This window comes from Misgurnus anguillicaudatus, chromosome 20 (genome assembly GCF_027580225.2).
Source record: "Misgurnus anguillicaudatus chromosome 20, ASM2758022v2, whole genome shotgun sequence".
NCBI lineage: Eukaryota > Metazoa > Chordata > Actinopteri > Cypriniformes > Cobitidae > Misgurnus > Misgurnus anguillicaudatus.
The window spans coordinates 12,248,525-12,265,262 of NC_073356.2; the positions used below are offsets into that span (position 1 = coordinate 12,248,525).

A 16,738-nucleotide genomic window follows, 5' to 3' on the forward strand; every position below is an offset into this window, starting at 1 on the left:
TTCCTAATTTTTCTACCAAACACATCAACGTTTTTCCTATTTAAGACGAGTAAGTTATACGAGCAAGTTTGGTGGTACAAAATAAAACGTAGCGCTTTTCTACGCGGATTTAAAAGAGGAACTATATTTTATGGCGTAATAGCACTTATGGGAGTACTTCGACTCGGCGCAGTAACACCCTCCCTCTCCCATTATGAGAGTGAGAAGGGGAGCAGACTTTTCAGGCGAGTTGAAGTACTCTCAAAAGTGCTATTACACCATAAAATCTAGTTCCTCTTTTAAATCCGCTTAGAAAAGCGCTACGTTTTATTTTGTACCACCAAACTTGCTCGTATAACTACTCGTCTTAAATAGGAAAAACGTTGATGTGTTTGGTCACTTCTAACTTTATCTCTAAATGGTACAATTGAATGAATGGGGCTAAGCTAAATGCTATCGAAGCGCGCTCCAGCGCTTACGTGCACGCACACAGATGATAGAGGGATGTATCAACAATTCTTAGTTAAGGTAATAACATTTTAATATTGAAAATGAGTAGACTATTCCTTTAAGCAGGTATGAATGTACCTCTTTTTTTATGAGTGGAGAAACAAACAACTACATACGTCAAGACACAACGTATTTCACTATATTGCTTCACACTGACACTTTTAATAAACTCTTTGTCAAATAAACATCCAGTAAATGAACTTCAACCAATAACAATTTAATAAGAAATCTTTGCTCATGTCTCCTGTAAAAAAGTCGTATTGATGAAAATATTTTTATAAAGAAGTCAACCAGAATCTTACTCGAATGTTCTTAAAACTATTCCATTTGTAAAATACACAACGGTACATACAACATCATCTGTTAGCATCAGTTTACCTCTGATGAACAAGCCAAGACAGTCTGTTATCTACAAACTGCATGCTTATGTTTTAAACTGACACTGTTAAAACCCTCTCTCAAAAAAAAAAAAAAAAAATAGATATCAAAACTCAGGTTATAGGTTTTGTTTCCATTTCTTTTAGAAAAAGAACGGCTTTGAAGATAAACTAAAGCTATGCAAGAAATAAATTATTCAAGGATTTTCAATAGACCTCTAAAAAATCCCAGAGGTGATGTTCCCAGATGCAAATTTAGACTCGGCTTTAAAATATCATCCTTCATCATGTCTCTCTTTCACACACACAGAGATACTGAGAGTGACAGGTTGTAGTGTTAGAGGTTTTCAGTCTTTTTTCTTGCCATGTTCAGTACTGTGAAGGTTTAAATCACTGGGGCTGAAGTCACAACAGAAGCCGTTGGTTGAAGGTTGAGACTCTGATGGAAAGTGTTGTGATTCTGAGTCCTGGAGACAGTGGTACTGCTCCACAAAATCAGGGCATTTCTCCATAAATCCACAGAAATCATCTGCCACAAACAATATGACAAATAAACTTATTAGGAGTTTGCAGTGGACTGTACCATAACGGTGCAATAAAGGGGACATTTCACAAGACTTTATTTTAGATGTCAAATAAATCTTTGGTGTCCCCAGAGTATGTTTGTGAAATTTCAGCTCAAAACACCATATGGATGATTTATTATAACATGTTAAAATTGACACTTTGTAGGTGCAAGAAAAAATGTGCCACTTTGGGTGTGTCCTTTTAAATGCAAATGAGCTGATAAAATGCAAACACTAATCACCATTATAGTGGTATGTTGAAATTGAAACTCAATTTTGCTGTCAATTATTCGCTCTCTGCACTAAATGGCAGTGCCGTGGTTGGATAGTGCAGATTAAGAAGCAGTATTATCCCCTTCTGACATCACAAGGGGAGCCATATTAAACATATTAAATTATACAATGTAGTGATGTTGGTTTAATTACACAGAAGTTATGATAAATTAATGTGTTTTAAAAAAAAGTATAAAACTGGGCCCCCCGAAGCGATTCACCATAAGACATTTCAGATGTCAGAAACTGTTTGAATCCTCTTTAAAGAGTTTGGTGTTACGAAGCAAGCAAACCTGAAAGTATAAAAGCCAAAAATGCCTTCATATCAATTCTGATGGATAAACAACATTGAATATTATGTTTTACTCAAAATGTATGCATTGCTAACATCATTTGTTTCTTGACGTGAATAGTGAATGGGCATGTGGACATTTGGGTTAAGCTAAAGGATGCGTAAAAGGACAGAACAATCAAACACAGGTACAGTACATGTAAAACAATGCTAAACGTCCTACCATATGTGACTTTTCCTTTGTCTTTACAATCTATGGCTCTGAAGAGGTCACTAACAGCCAGATCACCGACCCCCAGAGCCGTTTTCAAAATTGTGGCCAACTCATCTTCAACAACAGCTCCATCTTCTTGTGCTTCAAACATCTGGACAGAAGAAATAAATAAACAAATAAATATTCACCATGAAAGAATTTTGATTTTGCCATCAAACATTCATTTATTCATTATGGAAACACCATTAAAAGAAACTTTATGAATTACTATGATCTATTACAGTGGTTACCAATCCGGTTCCTGGAAATCTACCTTGCTGCATACTTTAAATCAACCCTGCTTCACCTCACCAATGTTATGAATCCAATGTTAGGTTTACTTTATGACTCCTGAGATCTTGGAATGTGATTGGTCAAGCCTGGTCGTGTTCAAAAAAATAAAATGGCAGCCAAGAAAGCGTCTGGAGCACAAATTTAGTGTAAATAAATGTGTATTTTCACTTTTTACATCTTTTAATTGCATTTCTAGCGAGTAATTAGTATTGTAGAGTTCAAATATGTGATTACTTGTCACAAATGCGCTCTCTCTTTACATTTCAAACACGCTGCCTTTGAAGTGTGTCCGAAAAAGTCTCTCTTAGCTGCCTTCATGCCTCCGAAGTCATTGACTTTGAGGCAGCGAGGCAACAAGTCACTGCCTAAGTTTTCGGACGCAGCCATAGGCTGTCTTAGTCCACTCCCGAGGTGGTGAATCAGTATATCGTGTACACAGGTTCGGGCACTGGTAAGGACCCTATAGCTCACTTCACATTGGGACACTGTTCACTTATTTTCCTGTGACGTGGCAACACCAACATCTCTCTGACTTAATTTTTAAACATGTGTTAAATTATATTTTAAAAAACATTTTCATTATTTTTTTTACATATCCCTGCATACATTTGGAGGAATATTACATTTAAATATTATTGGTAACACTTTACAATAAGGTTCATTAGTTAACTTTAGTTAATGTATTAACTAACATGAACAAACCATGAGCAATACATTTGTTACAGTATTTATTAATCTTTGTTAATGTTAGTTAATAGAAATAAAGCTTTATTTGCTTGTTCATGTTAGTTCACAGTGCATTAACTAATGTTAAAAAAATTTTAATAAAAGTATTAGTAATTGTTGAAATTAACATTAACAAAGATGAATAAATGCTGTATAAGTGCCGTTCATTATTAGTTCATGTTAATTAATGTAGTTAACTAATGTTAACTAATGAACCTTATTGTAAAGTGTTACCATATTATTATATAGTAATTATTATCTAGATTGGGGTCCCTCCAGCAATGTTTTTTTTATATTGAAACTACAACAAACGTTTGTCTTTATGTCGCATTTTATGAAGTTTATTGAGACGGCTCGCACGATTCAAAAATGTCACATGATTTCCGGTAAGGGGACCATCGATGCTCACTGGTTTTTGCGTTGCATTGTGGGAATTTTTAGGGGATGTATGTTCCAGTGCACTGGAAGGATTTTGCGATTGAGACAGCCATTAACTCATTCCCCGCCATTGACGAGTTATCTCGTCATTTATGAGTTCATATTTAACTAATAAATATGCCTTTTTGGACGATTTTCAAAGTGAAAGTGTAATACCGCTTTTATACACCAGATGGCGCCAAATCGAATTTATCAAAAACGGAAGTTAAAAAGAGTTTATGTTTTATTTTAACTGCCTTTATGTTTGATAGTCATTCTGAGTCTGATCTCTAACATAAATTCCTTTACAAAAACACAATTTTTTTAAGCTTTTTGCTCAAAATTTTGTATTTTTGAAGAGAAATGTCCATATTTCAGTGGTTAAATTAAGTAGAAAAAGTAAATATATAATGAAACGTTTTTTCCCCATTTTGTTTGTTTATTGTTTGTTTGAAAGCAGAGGGTGTGTTCTTTAATTTGATATAATTTGTATGTTTATATATTTATAGAAAATGATTTTTCCTGCAAGGAATTTTGTGAAAATTTTGTTAAAATCACAAAAATGCAGGTGGGCAACTTTTCTCAAAAAGGCTGGCGGTGAATGAGTTAAAACTCCCCGATCAGTGCCCTGACTAGTAAACAAAAGAGGTGACTGAGACACAGCCCTAGTAAATAGCATGTGGTTTATAGCAACCTTTTTAGCCTTAAGTACCCCCACAGCCCTATCAGTAAGGCTCAAGTACCCCTTCATCGAAACTAAACCAAAGTTGTGTTTTAAAGACAAATAATATTAATTAATTAATACATTTTAAACATTAAAGTAAAAATCACTGACTGATGAAGCATGTTTATTTCAATAAACCACCATCATTGCGATCGATGTTTGCATTTTATCAGCTCATTTGCATTTTAAATGACATACCCAAAAACTGCACATTTTTGCTCAGGCCTACAAAATGGCAATTTTGACATGCTATAATTAAATATCTTTAGGGTGCTTTGAGATGAAACTTCACATATAGACTCTGGGAACGCCAAAGACTTATTTTACAAATTAAAACAAATTCATCATATGACCCCTTTAAGGGCCAGATTTACTAACAGCTTGCGCAAACCATCATTTTGGCGTTAAATACTTACGTTAAAAACTTACTAAAGACACGCAGTAGATATTTAAATCTGAAAAGGTGTTATTTTTGTGACCTTCTTGCATTTGCATTTATAGAAGTTTTTTCTTTTAGAAGCAACATTAATGGGAGGAGAGTATTCAATTTTGCCAGAGGAACATAGCCTACTTTTTTAAAAAATATAGTTTGCCATGCTATGTTTAATTTGCTGGAGAAAAGAGGAGGAGGAGTCAAATCAGGTGTTTCAAAACTTCTTTTATCCTTCATCTTTCGTCATCCGGTTCTTCTTAATGTACTTTCCCTTAGCTGGAATTTCACACTCCACAGTCCGCATTTTCATTGCGATGTCCTGCTGAGGTCTCTTATTTGCGACCCTGTACTAATGTGCGCTGCTCTTATAGATTGCAATGGTCATTATGGAAATGTGCTTGTGTCAATATTGTGTCTGTGTATTTTATTTGTGCCTTTGTAGTAAATCACACGCAAATTTTCCACTCTGGCGCTTGTTTGGAATTGAGCTCTCACGTCCTTCCTAAATCTCTAAATTTACTAAAATCTTAATTTAAGTTACTGATGTGCAAAAATAACAAATTATTCTGTTCAAAATATAAAGAGAAACAAAATGTTTTAAGACATTCACTATAAATACAAAAGACACCAAATGGGACAAAATATGTTAGCCAAAAACAATGCAAATTTTTTTTGTGTGTCATTTGAAAATGCAATGGCAGCGGGAATGAATATCATTATTTAAACGTATGGTTAATGAACTTTGTGTCTTTTGAAACTATTCAGGTTCATTGAAAATAGTCAGATCGTTCTTGAGTTGGACATTGTGTTTTGGAGCATGCAGCGCATTAACGGCTAATAATATTAATGATAAGATTAAAATTACATTTAAAGTAGTCCTTTTTACAATGCTTTCCTCACAAAAATCAATCTTAGGTCAATGACTGGACAATTTATTAAAATGTATTATTAAATGTATTAAAAGTAAATGAGATCAAAGCAAAATCTAAATCTTTTCGCGTACCCCCTGGAAACTCTTCACATAACCCCTGTGGTATGCATGCACTGGTTTATAGTATACACTTTATACTATATGTAATTTTCACCACTAGAGGTCACTAAACAACAACAGTATCATTGCTTAATGACGCTGTAAAAGAGCGTTAAACGATGGGAATTGTAGTCTTCACCTTCACCTTGTTGATAGAAATCGATCCGGCAGGACTCATAAATGACGTTGATGGATGAAGTAATGAAATAAAGTTTTATAATCATTACATTATAATGTAAGCCCACAGTGTGGCTTAAATTAAGCAACTGTTATTTTTTATTACATTTGACAAAAATCTTTGACAAAAAAAAGTTTTTGGGGTTAATTTGCCTGTGAGAAACTATTAGAGACTCATCATGAAGGCCAGTTTAATGGTCTCCAGATATCTGAAAGGTCTGCAGACCACAGACAAAGCGATGACATACTCTTTCACATCCATCACCCCATTCTAAAAAACACACAATCCATATAAAAATCATGTAAACAACAACAAAGAGTATAGCATGACCTAATTATTAGGTTTAAGCAAAACAAGTAACCTCTTCAAACAGTGAAAAGATGTCTTGGACTGCTTTTGTCATGGGTTGGTTGAGATACCGGCCAAAAGCCTCCACGTCAAGTTTGCTTTTGGGCATCTGATGGACCTTGATGGCTTCCTCGTGCAAGACTTGATCTGTGACCCCTGTCTTCAGTCTGCAACGTAAAGCCCAATGTATTGCATTTATGCGTTCGTTAGATTTAAGCGACTTACAGTGCATTAAATCCATACATTTTATCAACATGTTTGTGCTGCTAATGCAATGATCCTTCAACTGAGCTAAATGAACACTAGAGGGTGCTATGGTCATTGTTGTAGCATCAGTATCCAATCAATCCTCAGATTCAAATCCACGGCAAACAAAGCCTCACTTCCTCTCATTATGAGCGACTCCGTTTATTTTTTCATCACGGTGCCACTCACATTACTGAATGTAATGACCGTTTACGCTTCGGCTTCACTAGATCAATACTGTGATGGGGATGAATATGCTGGTTAGATGACTAATTTCCCCATGACCAAAAGCTAGATCTCGTCACCAAAACGTCATTCGTTGTTAACAGAGCAACATACCTTTCAAGCTAAAAAATTTTTTATACAGTAGATCATATTTGATGACCTCTACAGCGCTGGTTTGAAGACAAATACACGTGTTTAGAGAGCCGGCTGTACTCTGTACTCACCCTAAACAGCGCACCAGTCTGGCAAACTCCAGCAAGCAGGTGTGTCTGGGTAAACGCAGAGGGCCTTTGGCCATAGCAAGCTTGCAGTCCTCAAAAGAGTAATCGATGATGGGCAACCCCAGTGCTCTACAAAAACACACACAGACAAAAAAAGGACTGATCGAGACAAAAAAGATCTCATATATTTACGTTACACTAAGTTTGACTCTCCCAGGGGACACGGATAATCTTAGATGTAGGAAAATGATTTTGTAGGAAATATTTCCAGGGATGATTGGGATTTAGTCTGGGATCAGGCTAAAAGAATATCAGTGTGTATCAGAGCACATGCTATTAAATTCAAAATAATATGTCGTCTACATATCACTCCTTATATCAGGACCCTAATTGTCAAAATGCAAAATATCAGTTGGTAATTATATTCACTGTATGTGGTCTTGTCACAAAATGTAGTTGTTCTGAAAGAAAATTGCAGATCACATTGGCAATATTTTGGGAATGACAATTGATGTGATCCTTGCTTGTTTATTCTATGTCTGCCAGCTGGTATTGTTTTGAATGAATATCATAAAAAGACTTTTTGGTATTTTATCTATCGCTGCAAGAAAGAAAATTTTTATGTTCTGGATAAGTGAGAAGACTCCTTTAAAGAACTCATCCCAATAACATTTTTGACATGTATACATTCTTCTACAGATGTATTTAAACGGATATGGACACCCTATTTGGACTATATTTCTCTCACTTTGGACGATTGCTTATATTTTTCTTGAAAGCTGATGTAATAGCTCATAATGAGAAGCCTATTACTGGGAATGCTGATACATCTTCCCTTATAACCTATTTATTTTATTGACAATTGATTTGAGAATTTTGCATTTTAAGGTCTGCCTGAACTCTTGTTCTTTTTTCCTTTTTAGTATGCTTTGTTTGTTCTGTTATAACAAAATTGACAAAATTTCAATAAAAACATTCGTAAAAAAGGACTGATTTAACTACTTGATGTTTATTGTTGATATGAAGATGAGACTACTTTTATAAGTGAATGAATTTTGGTAATGCATTACTGATGACAGTGTTGTGGGGTGACTCTAAGGGGTGGTTTCCCGGACAGGGATTAGACTAGTCCTAGACTAAAAATTTTTTAACTCATTCACCGCCATTGACGAGTTATCTTGTCAATTATGAGTAAATATTTAACTAATAAATATGCCTTTCTGGGCGAATCAAATTTATCAAAAACGGAAAGATTTAATGATTGATTTTAACTGCCTTTATGTTTGATAGTCATTCTGAGTCTGATCTCTAACATAAATTCCTTTACAAAAACGCAATTTTGTAAGCTTTTTGCTCAAAATGCTGTATTTTTGAAGATAAATATCCATATTTCAGTGGTTAAATTAAGTGGAAAAAGTAAATATATATATAACGTTTTTTCCCCATTTTGTTTGTTTATTTGTTTGTTTGAAAGCAGAGGGTGTGTTCTTTAATTTGATATATGTTTATATATTTATAGAAGATCATTTTTCCTGCAAGGAATTTTGTGAAACTTTTGTTAAAATCACAAAAATGCAGGTGGCCAACTTTTCTCAAAAAGGCTGGCGGTGAATGAGTTAAGAGCTGTCCAACTGAAAACAACTTGCACTGACATATCTTGAAATACACCAGTGCCCTCTGTTTTACCTCAAAATGCATACAGAAATAAGGCATGTTTGTTAAAACTAGTTATATTTCCTAATTTAACTAAGGCCTAGTCCTGGATTAAGCCAATCCCTGTCCGGGAAACCACCCCTAAAACCTGTATCCACTCAAGGATACAAGCAACAAAGTAACTGGACTTGTTTTTTAGATGGCCATGACATGAGTTGACCACACAAGATTGGTTTAGTGAATCGGTCATCTCATATTAACAAGTTTAAGTGAAAGAAACTAAAGAATTAGGGCTGTAAAAAATATATACATAAAATATTTCTTACATTTATACTATATATAAATAAATAAAACATTATATACATAAATAAACATTTGCTTAAATGCATAATATATATAAAATAAAATATTTTTAGATATAGTATACATTTAAGAAAATGTTTATTTATGTATACTATTTTCTTTTTTTATATATAGTATAAATTAGTGCTGTGTTCAAAATATCGATACGACGATACATTGTCATGGACGCCTGACGATGCGCGCATCGATACAGCATCTTCCGTATCGATTCGGATGCACTTTTTAAAGTAACGTGACCAATCGCTGCTTATGCGTGATCCATATGGAAAGGACGCATGTGTCCCACGGAATACGTAGAAACGTAGCGGGGTATACTTTCACACTAGGGGTTTTCACACTGCGCTTAACCCTGGGTTATCTTCATTCTAAACCCCGCTTTTAACCCTGGGTTAAGGAGCGTTTCACACCTGTAATTTGAAAGCGGTGTTAGCACCGCTTTTTACCCAGGGTTATGAAACCCTGCTCTGGAGCAGGGTTAGCACCGCATTTGTGGTGTTAACCCTGCATTGTGGTGCCAAACGCATGCAGTGTGAAACGAAGCAGGGTTAGAATGTTATGATTCAAATTAAACACAGCTGAAGTAGCTAATCAAGGCTTGATAATTACAGACAGGTGTGTTGAAACTGGGTTGGAGACTCCTGACCCAGGGTTTAGGAATGCACAGTGTGAAACGTCAAATTATGAATACCCAGGGTTATCTCTTAACCCCTGGTTAAGTTTGAACAGTGTGAAACATGAAAAAAATAACCCCGGATTCCGTGAACCCTGGGTTTAGAATAACCCAGGGTTAACAATTTCAGGTGTGAAAAGCCCTTTTGTGTGTCTGTCTCGCTGGCGCACGTGACTGCATAGCGAGCCGCGTTCTCTCTCTCTCTCTTTCACGCGTATTTAAAATCAATGAGTGCAGTATGAAAGCGCAGATATCTTAGCCTATAGTTATTAGTCGCGAAACAGTACTACGCATTAGAGAAGAAACATGACAAAGGTTTGCATGTGAAAAGTGTACATCTAGTGAAGAGATACAGAGCTACTTCAAACTATTAGCTGTCACATTAATAATCTGATTTCTATTAAATAGTATTAAGTCTGTTTACACATATATTCATAGATATAGAATAATGAAATGAGAGACAAATATAATGCCTAGAGTAAGACACTTTTTCTTTGTAAAACTGTTTTTAAAAAACATAAGTTAAGTATTAACTCTTAGATTTTAAGAATTTCTATGAGTTACCCCAAAAGCTAATAAATGAATGTCAAAAAGACAACTGTTACAACACTGCTTATTCAATGTACATTAAACAATAATAGTAATAATGTTACTTAATTCTGAACAAAAATGTAATTCAAAATAGTCTTGTATCGTGATGCGCATCGTATCGGGGCCCTTGTATCGGGATACGTATCGTATCGGGAAATTGTTGGCGATACACAGCCCTAGTATAAATATAAGAGATTTTTAAAATATATACATATACAGCAAACTTTTCTCCCCGTTTGCAAAGTCAGGGACAACCAGTTGTTTTTCTTAGTCCGTATTAAACGTAGTGTCAATGCAAGCTGCCTCTAAAAAAAAAATAATTGACTGCTCTGTAGCAGTTTGTCCGGCTATTGTAGAAAAATGGCGACTTTCCATATAAGGGGACCTGCATGTATGTAAATAAAAATTCTAAGGTACTTAGGTATTGTACAGTTCATTTTGTAAGGTCTTTATACATCACTGATAATACATATACAGTATTATACACACTGCACCTTTAAATGTGTGTAGATTTTAAGCAGCATCTAGTGGTGAGAGCAGTATGGCTCACCCCACCCTTTCAAAAGCATATATATAAAATTAAACAAATATATAATACATAAATAAAGATTTTCTTAGATGTATACATGTATGTCTGTATTTGTATATACATAATAATTATTACACACAATGCACACACAAATACATTATGCAAACATTAACTTTTATTTTGCATGCAATTAATCGCAATTAATCTTTTGATAGCCCTACAAGAAATTTAATAATGACGATAAAGCATGAGAGTAAACTAGTGAAAATTTTGTGCCTCTTGAAGAGGAGGGCTTGGTATTGGCAAGGGCCTCACGATACGGTACTTATCACGATACATGTGTCATGGTGCAATGTATCGCGATGCGGTGCGGTACAATGCAATGCATGTTACGATACATTGCAATGCTTTCTTTTTTTTAATCAAAAATGTAAAAAAATAGAGCTGTAAAGAAAAGTGCGTCCACACGAAAGCTGCAGGTGTTTTTAAATTTTCTGCCATTTTTTCACTCCCGCTAACTTCTGAGACATTGGCCATATATAACAGACAACTGGACAGCGACAAAAACAGCAGCAGCGGTGGAGGAGGTCGTTTGACGCACACAGTGGGATTATTAATGACTTTAAAATATCAATAGTAGAAACTGAAATATTGATACACTATCGTGGAAAAAAGTATCACGATAGTTAGCTGTATCAATATTTTTGATGAAAAGAAAGTTCACCCAAAAATTATAATTCTTTCTTCATTTACTCACTGTCAAGTTGTTACAAACCTGTATAATTTTACAGAAGATATTTTGAGCATTATTTTTTTTGAGCACCATTGACTTCCATACCCATAGTATATTTCCTTCCTACAATGGATGTCAATGGTGCCCCTGTTTCCTGCCTGATTACAAATATCTTCCTTTGTGTTCAGCAAAACAAAAAAAATTCATACAGGTCTGTAACAACTTGAGGGGGATTAAATAATGACAGAATTTACATTTTTGGGTGAACTTTCACTTTAAGTCCCCATGAACAGGAAGTTGCAATTTCCGAGTGTACGGAAAGCGAATATCACAAGGAAAGTGGTGTGGCTTGTGCTTTCCACCGTGAATTGATTGGATATAGAAAATGGGTTTCATTCAGGTATGGGAAGACTGACAGGAGACTGTAGTTGAAAGGGCGGGGTTAACAGATGCTCCGCCCAAACCATCAAGCTGATGTCATCAGAGAATGATCGCCACAAGAGGGCGGGAGTACATTTTCAGATTTTGACTAAATATTTTTACATTTTTTAAAATAATGATGACCCAGATGGATAAATTGTTTATAATGAATATTGAATTTAATAAAAAAAAGAAATTGACAGTTTTGATTTCATGGGGACTCTTTAAATGCAGATCTGAAAGATCTGCACACATCTCTCAATGCAGGTGTCACTCACTTGGCCATGATTCGCCTCACATTGCTGGCGAACAGTGCAGGATCCCTCTTTTCTTCTTCTGATGGTGTATATGTAGGGAGATACTGGACAGACAAAATTAATTCATTTATACTTCACATCAAAGTATTAATATCATTCAAATATGATCAGTATTTCACAAAGCTCTCACCTCTATTTCGACAGGATTGTGTAACTGGCACAGCGTGAGCCACAAAATCTTAAATCTAAAAGAAAAAAATAGGGATTTTGTTTTTTAATTCACAGTCTGTGATCCGTACATGCACTTAGACATGACATGCAGTCCACATTGATGGATTGATGTCAGGTGTGGTGAGATAGTTCAGTGGTCCCTGGGTTTGGCCGTCACATTTCACCCAAATAAATAAATAAATATGAAAATGTATAAAAATCCCCCCTTCATTTCTCTACGCACATGAAAGGTAGGTCATTTTTGTGATTTATTTTTTTCGACATAAAATCATCCTACATAATGTAAAGAACATTATGTGAATATATGACATTAATATCTTTAATATTGACTAAGTAAGGTCACATCAAAGATTAAAATCAAAGTTTGATGCATATATATTTGACCCTCTAAATGAGATTAGGAGCATTTAAAAAATAATAAAAAAATTCCCTCATCCCTAATTCCACTTCACAAATTTAAATTGACGCATTAAAGCAAACTACTATCTTAACTCTTTTTGGAGTGTAATATGACCCAGATATGTCCCAGACAGGTTTTGTGAGATTCAACAGGCTGAAACATAGTGCTTTTTTGGCATTACTGTCATTGAATTACACAGAAACAAACAGAATGAATGAGGTGAATGAGCCCACAGAACTAATAAACTCACGCTCCAGGCCCCTGCCACGTCCATGAGATCGTGTCCTATTAAAAAAGTGAGAAAAGAAGGCCAGTGAATAGGTTTGGCATCACAAACGAACATCTCTAACAGTATCCACCTAAACAAACAGGCCAAACAAGGACACTCCTACCAACGACCTGCATACTCCAAAAGTGACTTAACCGTCACCTTGGCTCTACAATCCTGACCTAAGTTTGTGGGAGTCTCAACAAAACCCGCTGGCTGTGTTTGTATGATTTATGAGTAAAGATAGACAAATACACAAAGTGAGCGGACAAAGAAACAATAAGATGTGTTCGACTGATCCAAAAGTGATGAAATGTTTGTTCTGCTCTATATGCAAGTCAATGGGCTGTGAAAAGGCAGCTGGATTAGAAACATAATCTGCTCCGGACTTGAAGTGGGAGTGGCTTAACATTGACAGTGTAATAGCACACCCTGTTCGGGCGGACGGCTTACCATCTCATTCGGATAACGCAAAACCACAGGCTGTACGGGAACTCCGGGGATGAACGCACCTGCGGGAGAGGAGAGAGAAATGGGAATGAGAGAGAGGCAGGGCTTGTATTGTGACCGCATTCCACCATTGAAGCTGGGTGTGACGTTAAACATGAAACTGAAATATGACTCCTGTGGGGTAGTGTGGGTGTGAACTCCAGTCTCGAAATCTATTAACCTCTTAATGCACTTGGGTAACTAATTCATAACTTTATTACTAAACAATGATTATTAATAAAATCTTACTTCATTACTTTAAAAGGTGCAGTGTGTCAATTTTTAAAATGATCTATGGACAGAAATTCAATATAATATACATAAATCTTTGGTTTTAGTGGTGTATAAAGACCTAACAAAATAAACTAATGTTTTTAATACTTTAGAATGTTTTTATCTACATGTATATAAGGGTACCCGCAGTGTAAGTCGCCATTTTGCACCGCCATGTTTCTACAGAAGCCCTAAATGGACAAACTGTTTTATAAAGTGCGCTTTATCACTATGTTGCCTCAGACGATAACATGTTTGTCCTGTGGTGATTACCGTAGCTTCTCTATGCGTTTTGAAAGGGAGGGGTGTGCTATAGTAGTCTCACCACTAGATGCTGCTAAAAATCTACACACCTTTAAAGGTGCAGTGTGTATAACACTGTGTATGCATTATCAGTGGTGTATAAGGACCCTATAAAATGAACTGTAATGTAAATACACCACTGATAATATAGTCATGTATATTATATTGCAGAGATCCTTCTAAAAGTTACACAATGCACCTATAAATGACAAACACGTTCCTATGGATGTATTTCGTTATTCGGTGCCATGGTGAACAAAGATAGATGCGATTGAAGTGTTTACATTGTCGTGTATTGCGAGTAAAATCTGCATACGCCACATTTTAATATGATTATAGCTTTATTTATAGCTTATGGATTATGTGCTTAATCGCGATATTTTGATCGTAAAATTGTGTTTACATGGGACGAAGTGTATTCGCAATATGTTCGCTCGCAATATTTAGCTTTGTTTACAGTCTGAGGGAGACGCACGCTGTAAGTTTGAAGAAAAAAATCTTCGCAAACATGTCATAACAAGTCAGAAGCGTCGTACGCGCATTCGCCACAGATGCGAAAGAGAAGACAATGCTAAAGAAAGTCGTAATTTTTTTTTTTACCAAAATGTATTTTCGATGCTTCAACACATTCTAACTGACCCACTGATGTCACATGGACTACTTTGATGATGTTTTTATAACCTTTCTGAACATGGACAGTATACTGTACGTAGATCTTCAATGGAGGGCCAGAAAGCTCTCGGACCAAATCTAAATATCTTAAGCTGTGTTCCGAAGTTGACGTAAAAGATGACAGTCTACGTGATGTTTGGAATGACTTTTTGCAAGAGAAAAAAGTTTCAGTTGCATATCATCGGTTAATGGAAATGGCATCATTTTGCATAGTTTTTGTTAACATTTATAAAACAACACCACAGTTTGTGCAACTCTGTAATTGAAACACAGCTATTGTCTATAAATACTACATGTGCTTTTTTGTTTGGGGTTTCAATACTTTTAGTTTGGGAACTCATATATTGTATTTATACAGAGTTTCCCACAGCACCTTGCAGCTCGGGCGGCCTGCCTAAGCTGGGAAACCTTAACTAGGTCGTCCAAAAAAAATAAAAAATAAAATAATAATAATAATAATAATTCGCTGCACAAAAGGCCATCAAGTGTATCTCGGAGAATAGTGCGAACGCGCTTCACATCGCGAGCGGGCACTCGGGCCACACGGCCAAATGAGAGAAAGACGTGGTCCGTCACTGTCTGGAGGATAACTAGAAGCCAGATGATAAAACATCTAGGAGAATAGCGCGGATGCACTTCACACCGCGAGTGTGCACGCGCGCCACACGGCTGAAATGGTCCATTAACTGTCTGAAGGATAGCCAGTTGATAAAATGCGTGTCTGTGAGAACTGTAAGTGGACTTATGTTTTGGGTTTATTTAAGCCTGTTAATTATTGTATTAGTCTACAGTTCTTGCAAATTTAAGTAAGTTAGCAGGTGATTTTTGTTGTTTGAGCAACCTGCTAGCTAGGTTTCACGTGCTTGTTAATTCGATTTAATTGTTGAGCGCTCTTGCTCACGTTATTTATGTGCATTATTTACATGCTACAGTAGTTACACTCCTTTAAGATAATGTAATTAATAGTGGGAAATAATCCGTTTTAACAATCTTCGCGCTATCCATCATCGTTCGCCAGACGTTTACTCGCCTGAAAAGTCCGCTCCCCTTCTCGCTCTCATAATGGGAGAGGGAGGGTGTTACTGCGCTGAGTCGAAGTACTCCCAAAAGTGCTATTGCGCCATAGAGTGTAGTTCCTCTTTTGGGTCCGCTTGGAGGAGCGCTGCGTTTTGTTTTGTACCACCGGGCTTGCTCGTACAACTACTCGTCTTAAATAGGAAAAACGTTGATGTGTTTGGTCACTTCTAACTTTATCTCTAAATGGTACCATTGAATGAATGGGATTAAGCTAAATGCTATCGAAGCGTCGCAGCGCGCTCCAGCACTTACGTGCACGCACACAGATGATAGAGGGATGTATCAACTCTTCTTAGTTAAGGTAATAACATAGTTTAATATTGAAAATGAGTAGACTATTCCTTTAATTAATTTTTATTTCCATAAAAATTGGTACAATTTGTATTTTCTTCCCTACACAGTAAATCTGCAAATCACAACTTTTCATTATTCAAAATTGATGAACGGAGCGCTAATATATGACATAGTGATTCTTTCTGGGAAAGTGAGCAGAGATGCTCTTCAGCTTGCAAACAACACCTTATTACATTAAGATCATGAATTTAGGCGTATGCATTTAGCACACAGCACACTTTCATCCAAAGCGACTAACCGTGCATTCAAAGTAGCCTATAAATTTATCAGTATGCGTGTTTCCTGTGAATCGAATCCACAACCTTTGCGTTGCGAACACAATGCTCATTCAATTGAGTTACAGGAGTTACAGGAACACTACAG

At 36.0% G+C, this 16,738-nt stretch overlaps 1 protein-coding gene across 1 annotated transcript in view; it reads right to left on the bottom strand.

The window, feature by feature from the left end:
- Positions 1-685: 685 nt before the first annotated feature.
- lpcat1 (lysophosphatidylcholine acyltransferase 1) overlaps positions 686-16,738 on the bottom strand; it is a 34,915-nt gene continuing 18,862 nt past the window's right edge. The window contains exons 6-14 of the mRNA XM_073858115.1: positions 13,661-13,719; positions 13,190-13,224; positions 12,499-12,553; positions 12,330-12,412; positions 7,096-7,221; positions 6,414-6,567; positions 6,227-6,322; positions 2,221-2,359; positions 686-1,395 (exon numbers count right to left, since the gene is read on the bottom strand). Coding sequence (XP_073714216.1) covers positions 1,214-1,395; positions 2,221-2,359; positions 6,227-6,322; positions 6,414-6,567; positions 7,096-7,221; positions 12,330-12,412; positions 12,499-12,553; positions 13,190-13,224; positions 13,661-13,719 — 929 coding nt within the window. The 3' untranslated portion in view covers positions 686-1,213. The remainder of the gene's footprint in view (positions 1,396-2,220; positions 2,360-6,226; positions 6,323-6,413; positions 6,568-7,095; positions 7,222-12,329; positions 12,413-12,498; positions 12,554-13,189; positions 13,225-13,660; positions 13,720-16,738) is intronic.